Source organism: Biomphalaria glabrata, chromosome 5 (genome assembly GCF_947242115.1).
Source record: "Biomphalaria glabrata chromosome 5, xgBioGlab47.1, whole genome shotgun sequence".
NCBI lineage: Eukaryota > Metazoa > Mollusca > Gastropoda > Planorbidae > Biomphalaria > Biomphalaria glabrata.
Window position 1 is genome coordinate 18,931,900 of NC_074715.1, and position 25,803 is coordinate 18,957,702.

General features: G+C 34.4%; 2 protein-coding genes across 4 annotated transcripts; one reads left to right on the top strand and one right to left on the bottom strand.

The window, feature by feature from the left end:
- The first annotated feature begins 1,078 nt into the window (after window positions 1-1,078).
- On the top strand, window positions 1,079-8,315 carry LOC106067305 (galectin-7-like). Of its 2 annotated transcripts, XM_056030876.1 has the most exons (5): window positions 1,079-1,149; window positions 1,367-1,378; window positions 2,391-2,491; window positions 4,957-5,176; window positions 5,582-8,315. In XM_056030876.1, the coding sequence occupies exons 1-5, from the start codon at window positions 1,135-1,137 to the stop codon at window positions 5,690-5,692; spliced, it is 459 nt and encodes a 152-aa protein (XP_055886851.1). In that variant the 5' UTR covers window positions 1,079-1,134; the 3' UTR covers window positions 5,693-8,315. The 2 variants fall into 2 exon arrangements, with proteins under 2 accessions (XP_055886851.1, XP_055886852.1); XM_056030877.1 differs by lacking the exon at window positions 1,367-1,378 and having other exon boundaries at window positions 5,582-5,747.
- On the bottom strand, window positions 5,486-25,750 carry LOC106066780 (adhesion G protein-coupled receptor E5-like). Of its 2 annotated transcripts, XM_056030875.1 has the most exons (21): window positions 25,510-25,750; window positions 24,886-25,162; window positions 23,706-23,987; window positions 19,349-19,387; window positions 17,763-17,860; window positions 17,254-17,433; window positions 16,421-16,592; window positions 16,068-16,205; window positions 15,801-15,873; window positions 14,777-14,900; window positions 14,171-14,220; window positions 13,830-13,944; window positions 13,053-13,153; window positions 12,511-12,613; window positions 9,544-9,691; window positions 9,284-9,353; window positions 8,904-8,970; window positions 7,954-8,039; window positions 7,560-7,686; window positions 7,260-7,301; window positions 5,486-7,111 (listed from the first exon to the last, which is right to left on the bottom strand). In XM_056030875.1, the coding sequence occupies exons 2-21, from the start codon at window positions 25,100-25,102 to the stop codon at window positions 7,019-7,021; spliced, it is 2,325 nt and encodes a 774-aa protein (XP_055886850.1). In that variant the 5' UTR covers window positions 25,103-25,162; window positions 25,510-25,750; the 3' UTR covers window positions 5,486-7,018. The 2 variants fall into 2 exon arrangements, with proteins under 2 accessions (XP_055886850.1, XP_055886849.1); XM_056030874.1 differs by having other exon boundaries at window positions 5,486-7,301.
- Window positions 25,751-25,803: the final 53 nt, after the last annotated feature.

Here is a 25,803-nt window from a genome sequence, read left to right on the forward strand (position 1 = left end):
AGTATTTTGAAACCAAAAATGTATGCTAAGAGCTTACATGATAATTGGTATCATAAAGATAGTGGGAAAATATTGACTAACAAGTCCTAGTTTATGAGAACTGATTTGGTTTTTGAAGTTGGTGAAAATAAAATCTTCGATCGCGAGGCCCCCCTCTTGCGCGGGGCTGGGGCGGTTGCTCCACTTACCACCCCTAAGGCCGCTACTGGGGCAGATGATATAAAAAATTCATCTGTTTCTATGGCAGACGGTTAACGAGGGTGTCATGTGATCAGCACAACGCCCAACCGCCATTACTTTCCCCAACTCACGTTAAGTACCCGTTAAGGTTGGATAGATTCAGGATCGACTAAAAATTCCGAAATTCGAAATCTCAATTTTCACAACGATTCGAACCCCAGACCCCTTAGTTCGGAAGCCAAGCGCTATACCACTCAGCCACCATGTCCGAAGGCCGTGAAATTGTGGAAAAGAACTATTCATCTTGATCTGTTAATATTTTGTTTCAGCTTTTATTTTTTTCATGTTAAATACAATGACAAAACAGTCTGGGTTTTTTTTTTTACTTGTTAATCTCAGGTTCTAATGTAGCACTGTGTTCAACTCTCTCTGTACAGCATTGTCCTAAAAGAAATGTTTGCTACTTCCAAAGTGTAGAGACACAAGCTGATAAAGGTAATGGTTAAAACCTAATTATAGTTATAGAAGCATATAAAAGGCGTACGTGAGTACACATCCGTGTTGGTTGAACTTTTAATAATTAAAACATCGGTAATGAACCTTGACACAGTGCTACGTAGTTTCCTGGCTACTTGTATTCAGTTTTTAACCAATACCTGAAGACCGTTCACATATTTAACAACTGTCATAGTCACTGCCTGGTGACACTGCCATTGTTTCACACTGACACAATGACGTAGATGGTACACTTATCTAGCATTGACCCAAATTGCTTTAGGTGTAACCCCACTGGGCGTAGGAGAACTTAAGTGACCACTTGAAACACTGACTTAAAGACAAGTCAATGTCGGGTATAAAAGACTGTACTATTAGCAGGACTTTCAAGGTCTGGTCTAAAGATAAAATTCACACACACAAACACAAACTCATTATATACCATTTATTTTCTCTAGAATGAGCCATTTTACTGTAAGTAATAAATACATTAATGAATTAAACAACAACAAATAGAAATAATACATTATTTAGGTAGCCCAAATGTATGATTAATTATGTTATTGTGTTAATGGTAAATACAAATGTGTTATAATCTTGTATTCATTTATATTGTTTACATCTCGTAACCTGCTTCTTATAATTGTTATTACAACTTGTATAATTACAATTTCCCATGACTTTGTTTCAGTGCTGCAGCCCCGTGAGTACAAACAGTTTTTATTTTCTCAACATCTTATGAACTAAACCAATCATTCGTCTTTCAGTAAATAATAAACCAAATTTTTGAACTGGAATATTTTTTATATAAATAGGACTAAAAGGTGTTAGAATGCTGGAGGGACCGGAAATTTACACTTTCTTAAAATCGTACATTTTTTCTTTATTTCAATGATTTAATGTCAAACTCGTTTCGAAAACGATCTTCGGGTTGACTGTCATTCGAGTAAATATTAGGTCACACAAGAGGAGTGCAGTGCAAAATAATTATATTTTGATTTCATAGAACTATAGATTCCTTTTCTTATACATTGACTTTGCACAGTTGATATAGAAGCAAGGGTAAATACTTCGTTTTGTAGGTGGAATTATTCTCTCATGGAAAGTACTAGTACTTTTCGCCATGGACACATTGACACTAATTCGTTTGAAAGGTATTTTCTTTACTGCTGGCGATGGGCTGTTAAATTTTGCCACGTTCAAACATAGCCATTTGGAAATCCTAAAGATTTCTTATGCAGAAAGTCAAACGGAGGTAACTCTCAAATAACGAAATCAAATAACAGCTGAAAGGCCAACTCTATAAGTTTGTCGACGCTGATAGCGAATGTCGAACAAGAAGTTTAATAATAACGAATGGAACCGTCGAATGTCGTCAAGATAAACCTCTACGTCTATAAAACCTGCCTCTTGATGAAGCCGTCGAAAGTAGCTATTATCCCTAAAAACCTAGTCTCGTATTTACTAGTCGAGTTAGTGTCTCTATGTCAAAACTTTCCCTTGCTATGAAACAAATAACAAATTCCTAATCGTGACATAACAATAAGACGAATTTTTACAAATATCTATTCATTTATATTATGTATGTTAGTCTAAGAGCACGTATTTATCCATATGTGCATATATGGACCACATGAATGGCAACTGTAGCTTATATCTATATTATTTTAGACATTAACCCAATGTTATTTACTGTATTATCTTATTCCATGCAGTGTACACCATTGAACGTACCATACACCGCACCAATCAGCTGCACATTACAGAAAGGAAGATCTATAACAATCTGTGGAGTACCACGCTGTGGCGCTACCAGGCAAGTTCACTTGTACACTTCATTTTCATTTCTTTTAAATGTTAATAAAGATATTTTTTTACTTTTTTATTCTTTATCTGAATAAGTAGTTGAGTAACAGAGAACTATTGAGTCAGTCTAAACGAGTGCTTCTAAAATAGGGTTTAAATGATTGAAATAAGTTTCTAAAATTCCACAGATTTAAATTTTCAAGTTGTTTAATCATGTTTCACTATACTATACTCCGGTTATTGATTTGTAAGCGTAATAGGGCGCTAAATAAAAACAAAATCTTTGCGAAAAATGATGTTCTTATGACCTCGTACTAGGATTAAGCCATAAGACAAGTGACCACCGTAAGTTAGTCCAGTGGTACTTTGTGGTCCCATATTATATTACCTAGGGCATTAATTATAACCTCTAAATTTATAACGTACTGAGACATATAAGTAATGGACTTCACAAAGTCGCAACTAAACAAATTATATAGGATTTTATTTACAAACCAAAAAAAAACGAAAGATCATAAATAAATACGGAAATAAAGGTCGTATGATCATAAGCCAACTCAAACTAAATAAAACTACCCTTTTCAGACCTTGTGGCTGATGATGTCAAGGTCATCTGTGTTAGGCCAACAAAAGAATATAAAATATGGAAAATCCCAGTTAGTAGGCTAGGCAGCCTACTGGTCTAGGCTAGGCAGCCTACTGGTCTAGGCTAGGCGGCCTACTGGTCTAGGCTAGGCGGCCTACTGGTCTAGGCTAGGTGGCCTACTGGTCTAGGCTAGGCGGCCTACTGGTCTAGGCTAGGTGGCCTACTGGTCTAGGCAAGGTGGCCTACTGGTCTAGGCTAGGCGGCCTACTGGTCTAGGCTAGGTGGCCTACTGGTCTAGGCTAGGTGGCCTACTGGTCTAGGCTAGGCGGCCTACTGGTCTAGTCTAGGCTAGGTGGCCTACTGGTCTAGGCTAGGTGGCCTACTGGTCTAGGCTAGGTGGCCTACTGGTCTAGGCTAGGTGGCCTACTGGTCTAGGCTAGGCAGCCTACTGGTATAGGCTAGGTGGCCTACTGGTCTAGGCTAGGTGGCCTACTGGTCTAGGCTAGGCAGCCTACTGGTCTAGGCTAGGTGGCCTACTGGTCTAGGCTAGGTGGCCTACTGGTCTAGGCTAATTAGCCTACTGGTCATAAAAGTCAACGACCGTCCTCACTGAGTCATGCTATTGTCTCAATAACTTACATCTCATGATAACACTCAAACCTAATCTGGTCGTTAGAGTATACACCATACAACCTGTATGATTCATATAGGGGACAATATCTTTTTAACTAGAGACTAAGTAGATATATATTTAGAGTAACCAACTTATTAATAACATGAATAAATACAATTTACTTACCTCGATGTAGAAAAAAAAAACACATTTCTGACACAGTGGTGCACTCTTCTAGAGTACCAAATAATAAGGGCAGAGCACAACACAGAGAGATTTATATCAACATCGTTTAAAATCATATGCACTGGTCAGCTTACAGTCTTAAGAGAAAGTGGCAATTGAACACGTGAAATAGGGAGTTAAATCTCTTAACACAACATATAAATACAATTATTTCCCCTTTTTTCCCAATTCTCTTTATCCTTGCTGTAACAAAGTTTTATTCCTGCCCGGTATCTAGATCAAGAAATCAACGTGGGCACTGTGTGCACTACTATTTCTTGTACACATATGAACGTTTGGAACACTCTCTATAAAATAGTATTGTTAAGCAGCACTACTTTCGAATTAAAGATGACCGAAAATCTCCGTATTTTACGAGGCTGTGTCCTACATTTATCATGCGCCAGTGAATGATTGGTGTCATACAAAGTCTTAAATGTCAGATGAAACAATACAATTGTTGCTCGCCAGCATCATCTTTATTCAGAGAGCACTTACCAACAAATAATTACACAACAATTCAATAACTAGACCACAGGATTGAGTATAACATATCCGTACTATGCATAGTAGGTCTTACAGCTAGGAACAGGCTATCAGCAAAATATTCACGTTTCTCTTCTAGAGTCTAGATAAGGACACACTTATGCAGAGAAATTAAGTGAGTCTTACACCGACAAAAGGTAATCATTCATAAATTTTTGGAGAGCACTCTAGGCTGGACAGTTATCATTGAACGAAGCGGACTCCCCAATGTCTACATGTCTTTGCATAATTCGTGCTCGGCATCATCAGTTGATATGTTGATCAAATCCAGAAGATCAACATATTAAACTAAATTTTGTTCGTATGAAACAAATGGTGCAGCATAAGTCTAAGTTCCGCTAACCTGCGCCAAAATAAATAGATCAATTCCTATTATCATCTCACATGTCTATTAGAGCCTCCAGTGTTTCTTATGTTATTCACGCTCTAAAACCAGAATTGTGTCTCCCCCAATGCGACACAATAAAAAATTGTTGAATAACATTTGAATATATATATCCTTCAGGTTTAGCGTTAACCTTGTGTGTGGAAGCAGCTTTGACTGTGATGACGTGGCCTTCCATTTTGACGTCCGCTTCAACTATGGTCTAAGCCAGTGTACAGTGGTCAGAAACAGTCGTACATGTGGACACTGGGGGACAGAGGAAGTGTGTGCCCCTTGCTTCCCTTTCAATGTGAATGTCCCATTCGAGATGAGAATATGCACCAAGTCGGAAAAGTTGAAAGTAAGTTGTTCACATTCTAAACAGTTTCTAAAAAGCTATTTTTTGAACAACATTTTACGTACGATGGATATTATAATAATTGTTTCAGAATATTTATCGTTAAAAATATAATTGCTCTCATTTTTTTGATGATGTAATTCAAGCGTTAGAACTGTTTTTATTTTGTCTCAGAAGATCACTTGAAATAAGAAACGACAGTGTAGTGACAGCCTTTTTTCTAAGAGTTTTCAGACTGATTTCCATATAAGTATTCTAGAAGTCACAATTTGCTACTCCATAGTCAAAGTAACAACAAACAAGAGTGAAATATTTATTTACCAATCTATTTATTTTTAAAATATTTATATAAAGAAGTTATATGAAAATTTATGACTAATTTTAGAAAAAAAAATATGTGTGTTTCAGATATATATTAACAACAGCCATTTCATCGATTTCAAGTACCGCCTTCCTGTTCAGAGAGTCACGTTCTTGCATATTCAAGGAGATTTGAACCTGACACAAGTTGTTCTTTAGAAACATAGTACATAGATAGGAAACATATGCACATTATGGTGCACACGTGTGAATATGTTTTGATGTTTTTAATCAGACTGGATTGGTTGGAGATTATTGAGAAAGAGAGAGTATGTGTGTGTGAGTCAGACACTGAGGAGAGAAACTTGAAAAACAAAATAAGAGAGAGAGAGAGAGAGAGAGAGAGAGAGGAAAAGTTGCTTTTCTTAACAAAAGTATTGAATTCATATATTTAATATTTTTATTATTGTAAATTATGTAGAATCAAGTAAATTATAAATGCTAAAATAATTACTCAAACTTTGAAGTCAGTAGAAATTATTCCCATAAAATATATACATGCTATGAATACATAGTTCATTTCACACATATTTAACTATAAATTACAATAATATACTTTATGTCTATACACCTATATCAGTCATCTGTGCATTAATAGCATGAACTATTGGATTCATCACATTTATGTCTGTACATTCTAGTTGTCATATATATATATTTAGTAGTCATATATATATAAGGAGAAATCTGAATTAACAAAAAAAAAACAACTAATTAAATAGAATTTATAATAAAAGGTCATAGACCACATAGGATAAAGAAAAATACAACGTTGAATAATGTAATATCTATAATATAAAGCAAAAAGTAAGGCATATGTATGTAGGCCTATGTATCTTATCTTATCTTATAAAATACAGACGTTACTTCAAAAAAGATAATTACGTTCTACGCATTATGCATCTAGTCATGCATGTCAACCAATGACTTAAATTCTGCCAAGTCATTGGTTTTCCTGGCTGGCTCAGGCAACCCATTCCATGTTCTTAAAGCACTAGGGAAGAAGGAGTATTTGTATGAATTTGTCCTAGCATATGGAACGAGGAATGTGCCTGTTATGTATGTATGTATGAACGTTAGTATGTATTTGCCAATTCGATCAGTCTTGAAAAACCTTAGCTTAAATGTTCCTTGGATACTAACGGGAAATATAATGTATCCTTACAACAAACGGAAGACTCTCAACAACAAAAAGTTGCCCAACTTAATGAAAGTATTCATGGGAGCTTGGTCATATAGACATGTTTGGGTTACAAGAGATCACGCATGCGCAGAACAGAAAATCTCACAATAGTGTTTGTATATATGTACGATACATTCGTCTTCACTCTACAAATACATAAGTTTAATCTATAAAGCGTGGCTGTTTATGTGTAGAATGCCTAAAAAGGTTTGTTGCGTTAAGGGCAGAGACTTTTAAAACTTTGAAAGCGCTATACTCATCTTGTTTGTGTCTATTCAACTTAATACAAAAAAATGGACATTTCAAAAAGTAGAAGTCGTTAAAGCTTTTTTGTTGTCATTTTCCATATTTCTGGCTATTCTCTGTCTTCTGGTGTTTAAAATGGCCTCGAGTATCTGTTTAGAATTGAACAGTAATTGTATCTTAAATAATGACTAAATATAAAAGAGAACATGGTGACATAAGTGATATGGTACACTTCATAATATTTGTCCGAGGTCTGTGTACATTATAGTACTTGAATTTCTTAGAAGATTGAATTACCTGTTTATTTTTCACACAATAGATGACACAGATAAATAAACCCTGTTGGAAAAAAATAAAACTTTAATTAAACTTCCTAAGTCCGAATATTGCCAACTTCATAACATAATGAAATGATTTAATAACTTTTATACAAAAAAATCTCATGAATGTTTTTTTTTTCATTTTCCTGATATGTGTACCAATGTGTTGTACCGACGTTAAATGTCTCTCTATGGAGATCCCAGTGGGTTACAAACTTATACCAATATCATTAATAGCAAATTTTTTATCCATCGACATATACCAAACGTTACTCACCTGAAAAGTATTGAACATGACGAAAAGGTATTGTATTGGCAAGAGATCAGTCAGGAGAGACAATAGGCCGAATGTCCAGGTGAGGCCAAATAATGGAGTTAGAACCATAATGGTGCGAGCTGCTGACCTGAATTGAAAATAACTTGTGATTTCAAAAGTGTATTTCATTATACAGGTCATATGAAATGACAGTATGCTATTGTAACATTTTTGTCACCAAAATGTATTCCTTTGCTGCTTGTTAGCCTCAACATCAAACTAAAACATAAATAATGAAATATATTGATCTATTGGAATGTCACTATTATCCCTGCCATAATACGACACATAAGACTAGTATCTAAGACATGATTGTGTATAAAGAGTGCAGCGAAAACCAAAGAATTGAACTTACTGTGCTCTCTCAGCGTGTGTTTTGTCTGACATAGCTCGTGTGGATTGAATTGTCTTAATGATAACACTTAGAACAGCAGAGTTGACCTGTCAAGTACACAGTACGTAAAGAAGACTGCTTGGTCGAGTGGTGTATACGCTTTCGGACTGTCGATGGTGCCGTGTTTAAACCTTGTCCGCTGCCATAAATTGCGTGTCCTGCGGGAGGTTTTCGACTAGCAATGTCCGAAAATTATCCAATAAACAAAATGTCCATTGTCTTAGTATTCAAAATTAAGTAAAATTAGTTTTGTTCTCATTGACAAGAAAAGTTTTGAGAGTGTTGACTGATGAGTGCATAGTAAAAACAAGCAAAATAAAAAATATTTTTTTTATAAAAAAGCTTTTCTTAGGGGAAAAACTCCAGAGTTACAACTGTATTTCTCAATAATGTACAGTGTATTTCCCTTTTTGTATATCAAACAAAATAAAATATTTAATTACCAATAATTAATTTGGTTAATTGTTGTTGTTTTTTTTATTAATTCATAATACTTGCGTAAAGTTTCAACTTGATCCGAGAATGGGTGTGGGAGAAATAAGGTGTATGTTTTCTAAGGGGACAAAACCCCACGTATGTAGCCATATCTCTTAATGCCGAATGATTAATTTCACTTGTTGGTATCAAAGAAATAATTCATTACCAATAATTAATTTAATTGATTGATTAATCTTTAATTAATTTATGTTTTGTTAGATGCAATAAATAATTGTGTATAGTTTCAACTTGATCCGAGATTGGGTGTGGAAAAAAACGTGTTAAAACTTTTACAACACAGATATACTTGCATATATATATATATATATATATATATATATATATATATATATATATATATATATATATATATATAAGACTGTTGAAACAATATGTTACTTTATTTAATTACTTAAAGGCAACATAATACTTACAAGCAAGATCAATATGACTGGACCAAGGAATGACCAAATGAAACCTTTATTTACAGACAACCAGCAACTGGCAAAAATATAAATCATTTGAAATGCTTCAAGTATTTGAGAACATGAGAGGTGCATGCACATGAACCTTTAAAATAAACATTGACTAGAAAAACAATAAAACTTCCGTTTACAGAAGACCTGTACACCGTTGTCGAATGTGTCTTTAGCTATAAATGTAAATTTATTATGTTTCAAAAGAAGTGAATAAATAATGTATTACAATGCCACTAAAAGGTTCTGAATTAAACAAGATTACCTTAGTATAAAACGGAATAAATGCATACATCATATTTATTTTTGGAAAAAAAGCAATAGAATTAGTTACTTACTAATTAGACGTTCCATATCCTTCGGCTTTGTTCACTAGGGCTGTGACTCCAACGATTAGCAGAGGAGTCACTGAAATCATGAAATTTAAATGTTTGTACCAAGTTTCAAAATAGACATCTAGCCCCCATTCCTCTCTCTCTCTCTCTTTCTCTCTCTCTCTCTCTCTCTCTCTCTCTCTCTTACACACACACAAATTAATCTAGCGACACATGAAAGTTAAAAAATTCTAACTTTTTAAAATCTTTAAACTTAAACTAACTGTAAGTCACAGATAACAATATTTCCATGCGTGGCTGTCCTGACATATTGAATATATATTTATAGAGAGCCAGGCCTTGACTTAAGAAGTTGAAGAAAACACAAAGTAAACTGTAGTGAAGAAATATAGCGATAAACTGGCAGAGGTTCTGAAAAAAAAATGCAAAAAAAAAAATCTATGCCCATTGTTAATTTAAAAAAATATCATTATAAATAATAGAGGTTTACTTTTTTAAATCTAATTTTAATGAAGTCTTATTTCTTTGGACAAATCCTTATCTCTATAGTCACTCAAAGCAAATTGCCTTACAAATGACCTTTATGAATTATCCCAGAAATGAGATGAACACCTTGGCATTACCTATGGTTGGAGTGATGTCACCCACACAGCACTCTCGCCCCCCCCCCCCAGTCCAACTACTGGCTGATGTGCAAAGGAAAGCCAGGTTCTGTCAGAACAATAGTAAACCAATAAAACAGCACTGTGTGCTGGAAGTTGCCTGAGTATCATGTGAACTCACAGATTTGTATTCAGAGCATTCCTTCTACTAGGTCCTTATGGCTATTTGAAGCGAATAAACTATATTAAACTGAGATACCTTCTAGAATTATGTTACTTTATTATCAGTTGAATCAATTTAGAAATTGTACTTGCATTTCAAGTGTATCGGGGCTTGACTGAACTATGCGATAAAAATGTTGATTATAATTAAAACGTTTTAGCTCTTGTTATTTTTACATCCATTTTTAAGACTAAGACTAAGAATGCTTTATTGATCTTTTCTCATCGAAAAACAACACAAAAGAAACATACACATGAACAGACACAACATAAAGAGTTCATTCAGTGACTACACATAGACATCTTGGTCCTTTTCATGTTTCCTGATCAATAGAGTGGCGTTGATAGAGTCTGACCGAGTGAGGTACGAACGAGTTTTTGTACCGCTCTGTTCTTGTTTTGATTGACAGCAGTCGCGACGACCTGACATAGCTCTGATGGAGCGGGTGACCGTTGTCTTCCAAGATTTTTTCGATTTTTCTTAGACACTTTTGTTAAAAAAATTCTTCTAAATATGGTAATGTTATGAGAGTGATTTTAGATGCCCTTTTTTATGATGTTTTCTAGATTGCGCAACAGTTTAGATGAAGCGTTGCCTTGCCAACAAGTTATTCCGTATGTTAGCAGATTTTGTATAGTCGCGCCGTAAAAAGTATCTAGGATCTTCTTATTTAGTTTAAAGCTATTGAGTTTGTATTTAAAAAAAAAACAGTCGCTGGGCTGTTTTCTTTGTCAGAGTTCCAAGGTGGTCTTCTCACGAAAGCTTGTTATCAATGATAAAGCCTAGATATTTAAATGCCTTCCCTTGTTCTATACATGTAGTGTTTATGTATATGCCTTCACTTCTTCTATAGATGTAGTGTTTATGTATATGCCTTCACTTGTTCTACGGATGTAGTGTTTATGTATATGCCTTCCCTTGTTCTATAGATGTAGTGTTTATGTGTATGCCTTCCCTTGTTCTATAGATGTAGTGTTTATGTATATGCCTTCCCTTGTTCTACGGATGTAGTGTTTATGTGTATGCCTTCCCTTGTTCTATAGATGTAGTGTTTATGTATATGCATTCCCTTGTTCTATAGATGTAGTGTTTATGTATATGCATTCCCTTGTTCTATAGATGTAGTGTTTATGTATATGCCTTCCCTTGTTCTACGGATGTAGTGTTTATGTGTATGCCTTCCCTTGTTCTATAGATGTAGTGTTTATGTATATGCATTCCCTTGTTCTATAGATGTAGTGTTTATGTATATGCCTTCCCTTGTTCTATAGATGTAGTGTTTATTTATATGCCTTCCCTTGTTCTATAGATGTAGTGTTTATGTATATGCCTTCCCTTGTTCTATAGATGTAGTGTTTATGTATATGCCTTCCCTTGTTCTATAGATGTAGTGTTTATGTATATGCCTTCCCTTGTTCTATAGATGTAGTGTTTATGTATATGCCTTCCCTTGTTCTACGGATGTAGTGTTTATGTATATGCCTTCCCTTGTTCTACGGATGTAGTGTTTATGTGTATGCCTTCCCTTGTTCTATAGATGTAGTGTTTATGTATATGCCTTCCCTTGTTCTACGGATGTAGTGTTTATGTGTATGCATTCCCTTGTTCTATAGATGTAGTGTTTATGTATATGCCTTCCCTTGTTCTATAGATGTAGTGTTTATGTATATGCCTTCCCTTGTTCTATAGATGTAGTGTTTATGTATATGCCTTCACTTGTTTTATAGATGTAGTGTTTATCTGCAGTTTGTGTATCGTGTGTTTTTTCTTTCTGAAATCTATTAAAAGTTCTTTAGTTTTTGTTACATTCAGTTCTAGAAAGCTGTCATTGCACCAGTTTGTAAACTCTTCTATCGAGCTTCGATATATAACCCTTCTGAAATAAGACTATGGAGGTATTATTAGCAAATTTAATGAGTTTAACTGAGTCATAGATGCTTTTTATGTCATTATTTTAAGCTTTTCTTATCTAGTACTTCATTTTAAATCAATGTCTACCAAGCAATGGTTCTCTCAACCATCTTATACCGATCTTAGACATAGGTTCTATACAGAAAGCAACTAAGTCTACTTGAATACTTTCACCAAAGATGCTTGTGCTCCATCATGGACATACGGTGGCAAGACCGCACTACAAACAGCGATGTCCTTGCGAAAGCTGGTATGTACAGTATAGAGTACCCCAAACGAAACGCTTTACAGACCAGCTTAGGCGCCAAGTAGGGTGTATTAGAACGAGACAGATGGAGGTCGCTTACACGGATACACATTTGAGAACAAAAAGAAAATCTGCCTTATTATTATTATCATTTTCATTATTATTATAATTATATCATTAATATATTTGTATTTAAGTTTTCTCGATTCAAATTACTTATCTAATTAATTAGCTCTTCAAAGGTTACCTGATCATTAGTTTTGTCAATGCCGACCAAGAAGACCAAGTAACTAATCAGCATACAGACACACAGATTCACGAGTAAGACTGACCGCTCGCTTTTAACGTACCTAAAAAAAAATACCATAGCGACTTCAACGCCAGATACATACACCAAAGTAAAACTGTCAATAATATAATTTTAAAGATAGATGTTATTTTTAAATAATTTCATTAGTGCAATTTAACTTACGATATATTTCTTTAATAGTCATGAGTTCAAACAGATAATATTACACTAATAAGTCACTAATAAGTCACTAATAAGTGCTTTATTTTTTTAAGTAATGAAAGTAAATTACACCTTTCAGACCTTGCAATCTATGGGGCAGATGATGTACAGGTCATCTGTTTCTTTGGCTAATGGATAACGAGCAAGGTTGTCATGTGACCAGAACAACGACCAACCGCCTTTTCTTTCCCCAACGAATGTCAGGTACCCATTAGAGTTAGGTGGACTCACGAAAGCCCCAAAAATACAACTGAGTAACAGTATTGTAAAGAACATACCTCCAGAGATAAAGGTAGACAACTATGGTAATAATTAGACACAGTATGGACACAGAGCAGCCAGTGATGGTCAGTGCAGTCAACGCTTGATATTCAGCTAGCTGTATAGATTTAAAAAAAAAAGGGAGGGGGGGTAGAAGTCTTCAGAGAATGACAAAGAAACTAGTCACCGCATTGTTTTGTAATGAACACCATTAATGTGCCTCTATAGACATTGTCTACATGTGACACAGACATCTTAAGATATATTTTGACTTGTTTAACTTTATAATTTTAAGAACTAGAGAATTTGAACATCTTGAATCTATAGTTCATCGAATGTCTCAGTTATATTTTGATATCTATACTCAATTATGTTTCTATTATATTCAAGACTCCATCTAAGAGAACAAAGAATATTGGTCTCCTAATGAACCTCATTCACCAATCGTAAACAAACAACATTTAGCCACGTGATTCTATATATCTTCTATACAAATTATGTAATCCATAGTGACTGACACGTGATACGTATTTTTCATTGTTTTATCAATATTATGACGTTGCTAAATGTGTTTATTTACGATTGGTGAATGAGGTCCATTGTTGTGCTTTAAATACAAGCACGGAATGGAATGATAAATGCGACGTTTTATAAACTAAATCTCACAGGTCTGCGACAATTCTAGTCTCACTGTTCTAGCAAACAAGTAATAAGACCATTAAAAAAAACACTAGAAATACATTTTTAAGAAATTAAAGGGCCTCTAACCATATTCAGTTGTAAGAATGAATTACCTGCTTAGGTCCCATCAACACTGCAAAGGAGGTCAGGTGATTACATTTACATATAATTTGGTCATCTGTAAAGCTCTCCGTTAAACAACCTTTTCTTGACCAGGTCACATGACCACTGGAATTATAGTAACAAATTTGAATTTAGTCGTGCCTTATTAATTACTGTCTATTATTCAAAAAATAACTTTCTTTTTTTACGTCCGTATTTTTGCAACTAAAATCAAAGATTTGTTTCTATTTAATAAGCAGGGTCCGATTTTACAATACCAAAGAAATAGTTCTAAAAATAGCTCAATTCTCGGATGTTTATAGCTACCAAAATCAAAGATAGTTCAATTTACCTGACTGACGTGTGGAGATAGACACATGCTGGAGTCACGTGGCTCTCCAACTGAAATAGGGCAACGGGTCAAGGGTTATAAAACACAAAAGTAAATTAAAGTTTCTTTTTCAGATCTTTCTTCAACTAAAGCCAGGTACTCAGTCAGGCTCGAAAGCCACTCAGTCAACGCACCCCCTTTAGAAAAAAACACATTTTTTTAAAGTTCTTAGTTTTTCAAAAACCTTGCATAAAATAATTTAGGTCCTTTAACAAGACCATGCACTATGGGTAGTGGGTATAACCCAGTTTCTTCTGTCCTAACACTAATCGGATTTTGTTTTCATTAATAGATAAATAACCGTCCTTAGCGTGAACCACACAAAAAGATGACCTTTACATCATCTGCCCTATGAACCGCAAGGTGTCAAAGGGAAACTTTCTATAGATAAATAAACCTATCAATTATTTCGATTATGACCAAGACCCATCAGAATATATTATCGAGTAAAAAAAAAAGGTTATAAAGTTAAAATAAATATTAAAATGCTCAAGATCATGTACACTTGAGGAAATGTATATATCTTAACTGTCTTTTAACATGAGAGCCATCCAAAGTCCGGGTTACCTGTGTTAAATTGGAGACTCCAAATGTCAAAGTCAAGGGCGATTTTAAAGTTATGCCCTGATCAGCGTCCACAGACACTGCTATGATATCCGACACAATTTTTAGGGCTGAGATTGTCCTGCTTCTGTTGGTAGCAATCAAATTATATCATTAATTATTGACATAAAGTGTTCTAATTAGTTGAGAGTTAAACTAAGGTACATAATACTACATATTATATTGAGAGACTCAAGCAAGAAACTGGGCCCAAAACGTTCTTAAAGAAGAAAAACTATATGCAGAGCTGCCTGATCTAAATACTAATTCTGAAACATATAACTAGTTAGCTGAACCCTCAAACATGCTGAGAATGTACCAGATGAAGAGCAATAAAACAATGTTTTACGTTGTACTTGTTTTCGTATAATGAATAGACAAACTAATACTATTTGTTAGTGTTCTGGGATACACGAAGTAACTCTAACCGTCAAGTTTTTTAGTGAAAAATGTTGCAAGGCAGTAATTGTACTATATAAGTGAAGTCTAACTCTTTTCAGGACATGTCGAAAAATCCAATCGAATGTTTCAAAAGCGAGAAATTATTTTTATATAAAGTAAAATTCTTCAAGACAAGTTTTCATTTATTTCTGTTTAATTTTTTAATGTAATAAAAATATTCTATTTTCATGTATTTTCTCTCGGCTATGGCCAAATTTCGATTCACGTTGCCCCCGCTGCGGGAAAGAAGAGGAAACCGTGCCTCATATTCTGTTTGACTGCCCCAGACTTGCTGATCTCTGTCTCGACTGGTCTGGGAAACCAAAATTGTTCGACCTGTATAGTGACATGTACACACTACGCAAGACAGCAGGGTTTCTGTCCAGGGCTTTTGCAAGAGAAGATTTGAGCCTCTCAAGCCCTCACTCTAATGGAGTTTGATGATGATGATAATGATGATGATATGATGATGATGATGATGATGATGATGATGATTTTCATGTATTATTCCCATTCTGGCACTCAATAAATTCTCTAAATAACGTACGTGTTGGTCCTAGAGAGTTGAGGCTCACTAGACTCTTGACGTTTGATCACTAGGATTGAATAACTTGTAATCTCTGTAGGATTATAATTTGAGATTTCGGTTAAAATTGGACTGTTTAATAAGTACATACTATTGATAAGCATCATCACCCATGTCAGTGTGTGCATTTTATCCATTTATATTACTTTCAAAACATGCATATTTCAAGGACACTTATTTCTAAAATTATAACTAACTTCTGAATTCATATGCATTCTATAAACTTACCAGCTAAGTCATCAAAAGAATCTTTCGACAAAACGATTGTATTCTTAGTCTCACGTATCCAGTTATCAAACAGATTTGAGACAGAACGATTGGATGTTGGAAATTGTACATCTTGGCTTATGGTTCCTATTTTCACACCTAAAAATAGAGTTTTTGTAATTTTATTTGTCATCACAGTACTACATCTGTTTAAACAATGAGAGCTGTAAAGATTACGTAAATGTACCTAAACTTCTGGTCTGCTGTATAAGTATGTTCGTCTGCCCAACGTGAATTCAAACAAATGAAAGATTCAAGGGCAGTTGTAGAAAGATGTCAATTTGATCTCATAAAAAATTGCATCATCCACCTACCTATTGATTTCTTGACGGAGACGAAATCATTGGTTTGATTTGACCTCAGTGTGAAGACCACACTTTCCAATGATGTGACAATTGAGTTGATAGTGTCATAATCCTCGTCTGGAGTGTCTGTCATATTATCTTGCATACTAAATGTCACAATGTCAGCCAGAGTGACAAGTTGCTATACGAAGAGATATGAATTACTAAATGCCTGAATCGTGCAAATTGACAATATTTTTATAAGAATAATAATAACAATAAATATTATAACTGCCAGAGGGCACAACTGCTTAAAGAATGCCACACCAGATAATTCATAAGTAGACAAAGTTTCTCTCAGGCAAATCTTGAGCATCTATAATAATGAAAATAATAATCTTCAGATTTTAAAATATATTTCTAGCAAAATTCTTGCTATCAGACAGAGTCTTGTGTGTTGCCGCAAATCTTCTGTAGACCCTAAATGTTTCTCTATGGTGCATAGAGTTTGTCTATCAAAAATCTTCAGGAGGACAAACAGAAGGACAAAACTACAGTGAACGCAAACATGTACAGGGAGGTGGGGAAGTCAGTTATATAAAGCTATGATTATATTTGATGAAACATGTTAGTAAACCAAAGGCAGTAAAACTACTAAGCTGTTTTAAGAATCCTATTATTCAGAACAAGCGATATATATATATATATATTTATAGATAGATAGATAGATAGATAGATAGATAGATAGATAGATAGATAGATAGATAGATAGATAGATAGATAAGATAAGATAAGATAAGATAAGATAAGATAAGATAAGATAAGATTACATTGTTTTTTAAAACTATAATGTTGATATTTACATCAAATGTTGTATTGTCTACAGAGAAATCAGAGTCCGATGTTTTTGTTCTAAATGCAGAGAGAATGTCTACAATAGTGTTGGTAATATTCTTCGGAACTTTGATTCCGTTGTCCACAAAATACTCCATATAGTCTGCCACATAGGCAACTGTTTCCGTTAAATGGCTTGCCAGAGCATCCTGAAAAAAAATGTTTAGACAAAGAATATTTAAATATGTGAATAATTAATCCAATAGGCTCTAAATGTGATGAAATAAAAAAGTATCATGTTTAGCATAACTAGAATTAATAAGACTAAGACTAAGATTGTTTTATTGATCCATGTGGAAATTTTTGTTTTAGTTTAAAACACACTAAGACTATTTTCTCATATTAAGACAACACGTGGAAAGAAAGCGTTCGTAGTGTCGCCTTCTTCTGTTTCAGTAAACTTTACAAGAAAAGTGTATATAAATGTATGTATAACAGGTCTAATCTAATTATTCATAAATCAAAGTTTGTTACGTACCTTGTCAGAGAAGTTCTCTAACTGTGAAGAAACACAATGTTTTTGTTGAAATGTCAGTTCACTCCCTTGTTCTATTTCTGTCACATTACATTCCGACTCTGAGAATATTAAGAAATGACAAGATCATGTGAGTCTGTATCAATCAATGTAAGTCAGATTTTTTTTTATTTTCATTTTCAGATTTTTAGGGACATAAATGGCTTTACCTACTCAGATAGATCATAGACAAGTGATATATTTTGGGGGAGACACAAAATAGAGCAGTGAGATTCATAACAAACAAATATTCACACTTAACTAGAGTAACACCTTTAGTAAAATCACTAAATTTAGAAAGCCTTTAGGACAGAACGTTAGTAGGCAAAATGGCAGTTATACATAAAGCACTGAACGATAATCTTCAAATACAAAAACAAAATTTAATAAAATACTCTGAAAGACACAAAGATAAAGGCACATTCCTCGTCCCATATGCTAGGACAAATTTGTACAAATACTCCTTCTTCCCTGGTGCTATTAGAGCATGGAATGGGTTGCCTGAGCTAGCCAGGAAAACCAGTGATTTGACAGAATTTAAGTCATTGGTTAATATGTATGACGCGTAGGACGTAATCATCTTCTTTTTTGAAGTAACGTCTGTATTATATAAGATAAGAGAGGGGGGGGGCGATAAGATGTGATGACACAGAAAAATCGACCTTTACAATTGACCACATTAACTACATAGTCCTCAAAAAGTTATACTTGTTGCTTGGAAATAAAAAAAAAATGAACATAGATCTAATAACTTTTAATTTTACTTTAGGGTACAATATTTCGTCCGATTGTAATTAACAGATCAATAATTTTTAGAAATGTATTTACATTATATTTTTAAGAAATGTATTTTCTATTAGTGTCATTGCTGCATATATATTAAATCAAAGACCTACATTTCTATGGACGTTTATCTTTATTATTCTTTCCATTCTTCAGTTCTTGTACAGTGGGATCTATCAACCAATCAAATAGTAGGTACAGCTGTACTTCTGGCCTACTTATGTCAACAGCTAAAACTCTTGTCAACTCTCCAACTAATAAAGATTTCTTTCTTCACTCTGGAGTCTATCGTCAGTACTAGATGTTAATAAGTGGCAGTGGCGGACATAGGCAGAACTTTTGTGGAGGCCCTTCCCCTCTTCAAGTTTCAATATCAATGCACGTATTAATTTTAATCAATCTAAAAGAATGTCGTACAATGTTGGTGTAAACTGTTTCACATGTTTCGGATGTTCCTTCAGAGTTGAAGATAGTTTACTTCCTAGTCCAAACCTCCCGCAGGACGAAGGGTGATGGGAGCGGGCAGAGTTTGAACCCGTGACCATTGATAATCCAAATAACAGTCCAGCGCGCAAACCGTACGACCAGGCAGCCAGTTGTAAAGAAAGAACTAGAGTACTTGTACATTTAATTTCGTTTCCTTTACATTCTTATATTAAATATGCACATTTAGTTTAAAACACTATAATTTCTTAAATGTGGAGCTCCCTTTAAAGCCGAGGCCCGTGTCTATGGTGAATTGTATTTATTTAAATAGATTTACGTACTCAGTTTGTTCAAATTAGCTTGACGGGGTTCGTCTTCACCTGTAAGATAAAGATATAATGAAATGAGAACTGGACCAGACAACACAGACTGTACCAAAGAACTGGACCACACAACACAGACTGTACAAAAGAACTGGACCAGACAACACAGACTGTACAAAAGAACTGGACCACAAAACACAGACTGTACCAAAGAACTGGACCAGACAACACAGACTGTACAAAAGAACTGGACCACAAAACACAGACTGTACAAAAGAACTGGACCACACAACACAGACTGTACCAAAGAACTGGACCAGACAACACAGACTGTACCAAAGAACTGGACCAGACAACACAGACTGTACCAAAGAACTGGACCACACAACACAGACTGTACCAAAGAACTGGACCAGACAACACAGACTGTACCAAAGAACTGGACCAGACAACACAGACTGTACCAAAGAACTAGACCACACAACACAGACTGTACCAAAGAACTAGACCACACAACACAGACTGTACCAAAGAACTGGACCAGACAACACAGACTGTACCAAAGAACTGGACCACACCACACAGACTGTACCAAAGAACTAGACCACACAACACAGACTGTAACAAAGAACTAGACCACACAACACAGACTGTACCAAAGAACTGGACCACACAACACAGACTGTACCAAAGAACTGGACCAGACAACACAGACTGTACCAAAGAACTGGACCAGACAACACAGACTGTACCAAAGAACTGGACCACACAACACAGACTGTACCAAAGAACTGGACCACACCACACAGACTGTACAAAAGAACTGGACCAGACAACACAGACTGTACAAAAGAACTGGACCAGACAACACAGACTGTACCAAAGAACTGGACCACACCACACAGACTGTACAAAAGAACTGGACCAGACAACACAGACTGTACAAAAGAACTGGACCACACCACACAGACTGTACAAAAGAACTGGACCACACAACACAGAATGTACCAAAGAACTAGACCACACAACACAGACTGTACCAAAGAACTAGACCACACAACACAGACTGTACCAAAGAACTAGACCACACAACACAGACTGTACCAAAGAACTGGACCACACAACACAGACTGTACCAAAGAACTGGACCAGACAACACAGACTGTACCAAAGAACTGGACCACACAACACAGACTGTACCAAAGAACTGGACCAGACAACACAGACTGTACCAAAGAACTGGACCAGACAACACAGACTGTACCAAAGAACTGGACCACACAACACAGACTGTACCAAAGAACTAGACCACACAACACAGACTGTACCAAAGAACTAGACCACACAACACAGACTGTACCAAAGAACTAGACCACACAACACAGACTGTACCAAAGAACTAGACCACACAACACAGACTGTACCAAAGAACTGGACCAGACAACACAAACTGTACCAAAGAACTAGACCACACAACACAGACTGTACAAAAGAACTAGACCACACAACACAGACTATACAAAAGAACTAGACCACACAACACAGACTGTACAAAAGAACTAGACCACACAACACAGACTGTACAAAAGAACTAGACCACACAACACAGACTGTACAAAAGAACTAGACCACACAACACAGACTGTACAAAAGAACTAGATCACACAACACAGACTGTACAAAAGAACTAGACTCGTTAGGTTTAAACAAAAAGTCTGTAAACATTTGTAAGTAGCACTAGGAATCGATACCAATATAACAGTGTTGTATGTAATGCATTTCAAGACCAAAACGGAACCTTTCCATTTCAATTAACTATAAACAAAAAAAGTATTTGTATGATCAAAACTTTTGCTTTCATGCTTCAGAATTTCCTGATTCTCCCAAAGACTAAACAATATCAAAGTAAATAAATATGAAATTGTTAGGGCACGATGAGGAATTGGTTATTTGTTTCGTAAATAGGGGAAATTTTGACTTAGAGACAATGACGCGACTAATAAAAATAAGACTAGAATTTTATGGAATAGTGAAATATAAACAGACTACTTTTGACGGTCTTAGAGAGAGAGAGGCAGGTTTTAGGAGCGTAGAGATTTAGCTTGAAGACATTCGACAATTCACCATTGGTATTATTAAACTTCTTCGACATTCACTATCAGCGTCGACTAACTTATCTTTTCCTCTGTTATTTGATTACGTTATTTGAGTGTTACCTCCGTTTGACTTATACGTTATTTGAGTGTTACCTCCGTTTGACTTATCTGCATAATACACAGCGCTGAAGTACCTAACAAAATATATTTGTCTTTATTTGTTTTAGCAAATGCTAGACAATATATTTTCCCTTTAGTATCACATTTAATAAAAGTATGTTTTTCAAAACTCAATATTGTAAATCGATTTTTCTAACGACTGCTATATTCTTAAGTCATTAGGAAAATGTAAACTGCCAAATATTATATTGAAATATCGTGGCGACAATAGATAATTGTAAGTATTGCTAGTTCCAGTAAGTACGGTCTCTTCACCTAATGAAAACTTTCAACATATTTTTTTTTTATAAATAAATTTCATTAATCACTTTTTGTAATACGCAAAATCGCAAACGAAATGTAGTAGAGAAATTTTACATTTAAATTATCTATCTTCTATATTATAAAGTAGAATGTGTGGTGTATGTATGTATGTATGTATGGATGTATGTTACTTATAGACATCAAAACCGCTTGACCAATCTTGATAAAACTAGGCAGGAATGTTCCTTGGGTACCAACTTAGACCGTAGTGTATGTATTGTAGCCCTAAAACAAATTTAAGACCCTCAAAAAAAATAAAGTTGTCCAACTCTATTACAGCTATAGTATTTTATGGATCTAGGCCATGTCTACAATGTTGACATGAGAAAAGATAGAAAGGATTTAGACCTAGATCTAATTTTAAGAAATACACTTTGCGCAGATAGTTTTTTACTTTGACACATGAAAATACAAAAGAAGATCCATTGATTTCATTATATAATAAAATTAACCTTCAATTTTGTGTTTCAAAACATTTTTTACATTAATTAGTTCCTTATATCTGTGATTACAGATTTCCTGATGAACATTCTTTCATTAGACAATTCCGTAATGAATCGCGTACTAAATATTAATTCGTTTAATTGTTTACTTTATAATCCCATCCCTAGATCTAAAACTCTAATTCAACTCTAAGATGATAAAACTTCTCTTCGAACAGATAGTTTTATACTTTAACACATAAACATATTAATTAAAGTCCATTCATTTCATATTTTGATCAAATAAACATTCAAATTTGGTTTTCTAAAGCTACATTCGTTTACGAAAGCTGCGAAGCCGAGTTGAGATAGGCCTAGATCTATATTCATTCATGAATCGTGTACTAAAAATTATTTCGTTTAATTGTTCACTTTATAATCCCATCCATTTAACAAAGCTATCGCTCTTTTCGTTTTTAATAGATAAGAATGTATCGACTTCGGGTAAACCCATTTTCTCAAAACTAATTTTATTTTCGTAGCGAAAGAGAAATAACGTGAAAGGATCATTAGCTACGTTTAACATACATCTAAATCCAATCCACTAGATTATCCAAAAGCATTTTTTACATAAATTTGTTCCTGATATCTACAGATTTCCTGGCGAACATTATTTCATTAGACATTACCAAATGGTTACACATTAACACATCTCTCTACTGAGTCTATTCCTAGGCCTAGGTCTAAAACTCTTATTGAACTCTAAGATGATAAAACTTCTTTTCGCAAAGATAGTTTTATGCTTTAACACATAAACATACTAATTATTGTCCATTCATTTCATATTTTAATCAATTAACATTCAAATTTGTTTTTCTAAAGCATTTTTAATATATTCGTTCGCCGTTCGCTAAAGCTGCGTAGCCGTGTTGAGATAGGCCTATATTCATTCATGAAAAAAAGTTCACGCATGCGCAGCACAGAATGAACTCAATAGTCTATTAAAGCTCTAGATTAGTGTAGATTTAGATCTATGTCTACCTCAAGATCTACTTTATACTTTATACACATGAACATACAAAATTTAGTCTATTCATCTCAAATTTTAATCAAATATATGTAGGCCTACAAGCAAATGTTTTAATTTTTAAAAAAAAATGGATTTAAGCCTATTAGCTATTCTGATTTGATAGCTTCATTCACACTATTTTTACATAGACACATTCGCTTTACTTATTACATTATTATTTCGTTTAATTGTTTACTCTCACCCTCAGTGACTATATCGACAGTAATGCGCAAATAAAGACCCGCGGGTCGCGGGTAACATATGTCTAGTTACCTATAAAAAAAACAAAAACAAAGAAGACCTACATAATGTGAATGTCCATTGTCTGTCATTCGACTGATCTAAATGGTGGCTGTAGATATGCTTGATGGCCTGTCCTTCTTTTACATTTAATTTCATCTCTTGTTGAAAATCGTGGATGAAAAACGTTTCGTGACATCTTTGGAACTCGCTATCCTTGACCTTACAGCAGAAGAACTTGAACCTTCTGTCAGCTTTGTCATTGCTGTATTCACTTCCAACACCGGACAAAACTTGACTTCCTGGACATGTGTAATTTAGGAGCTTGTCAAAGATATTGACATAATCTGGACACAGAAGTATTTGACATGAGTTTAAGGTTGCTGTATTTCGAAAGGAAACAGCTTGTTAAGACTTAACCAGCTAAATATTAATATTTACATTTTATATTTTCCCAAAAATAATGAAGGCTTACTTATATTACAACAGAGTAATACAATTAGACAATTAATTACTGGTACCTCATTATTTTGTTAAATAGCAACAAGGGAAACTAATACTTCAGTATTCACAGATACGGCTAAATGTGTTGGGCTTAGCTCCCTTGAATAATTGTTAACGCTATTTCTCACTCACCACATTCTCCGATCAAGTTGATACTTTAAACAATTATTTATTACACCTAACAAAAAATGAAACATTAAACAAAAATACTCAATTAGTCAATTATATTTGGTAATTCAATATTTTGTTATAGAATAAGGAAGTTAACATGTACATTATTGGTAGATATAGTTTTAAGGATGGAGTTCTTACCCTTTTGATAAGCTTTGTTGTTTTTTGTTTTTAAAAATTATTTTTTTATATTTTGCTTTTTTTTACGCTCCTCCAGTTTCTAGAGTGACATTTAACACACAATTAGGTCTTCGCTATAATATATTATATAGTGGGGATCGGTTCTAATGGATTCAAGACACTGGCCTCTCAATGGAACCACGAGATCTTGACGAGATCATTTTATAAATAGTTTCCCTCTCACGTGCTAAAGTGTAATAGCAATGTATAAGTTCTGAAGGTACCGTGAGGAACCCAGGAACATACAACAGTTTTATTTCGAAATCATTCAACTGTATAAAGTGATCTTTGAATTTCATATAATCTACTGATTTTTTTAATTTGAAAAGAAAATGAAGAGGGAATAGAAATTCCAATTAATTCAAACATTTTTCAGCGTATTACACTTACCAGATGGCGTACAATCCATAGTAGATCTGACAGAGCGGCACCCTATCTCAAAACTCCTGTCTTTATGTCCACTGCTGTACACACTAGATATTTTATCAATAATGTGGTTTGCTGGGCAGATGAAGTTAAAATATGAATGAAACCCGCTGGCGAAGTTTTGACTGTCCACTATACTGACCAGTACGGCCAGATGAACCAGGAGCATGTTTATATTCATGTTTGACAATTGTTTGTTGTTGTTGTTGTTTCTTTGACAAGGAAAGATAACTGAATAAGTCTGAAAAAAGAAGTTAATCATTAAAATTATTTAACATAAGAATAAATATTTTTAAAATTTTTAAAAAAATCTGTTTAATTTCTGCCATTGCAAAAAAAATGCAACCAAAAGTTTATATTATCACTTCACAGGTGAAGAAACATAACATGTTGCTCCGACAAAGATTATTTCTCAACACCCCAATTATTAGAGTCAAATTTTAATCAAATGTTCTTCTACATATTAGCTATTATAATTAACATTTCAAGAATTGATAAAGGACCAAACTTTAACTAAATTAATATTCAATATATAAATATATCATCACCAGAAAGGTTATGTGTGTTCTAAGTGTTAACGAATCTTACCTTAAGATTAACACATTGAAAAATACGTTTTTAATGACACTTCCTTCACATACAGACACAAGTAGAATAGATGTCTTTATTGTAGAGGAGGGTCTTTATTTCGATGAATCTTTTCAATTATAAAATAAAAATAAGATTTCTTCACAGCCTTTCGTCACGTTGCACAAGCATAAGCCATTTATGGGCTGAGGTCTATTTGAGAGAAGCTACTGTAGCCATAGGGCACCAGGTCCTGGACACCCAGCCAGTCAATCCCAATGACACAAATACAATTTTGATTATCATCAGGTCAAC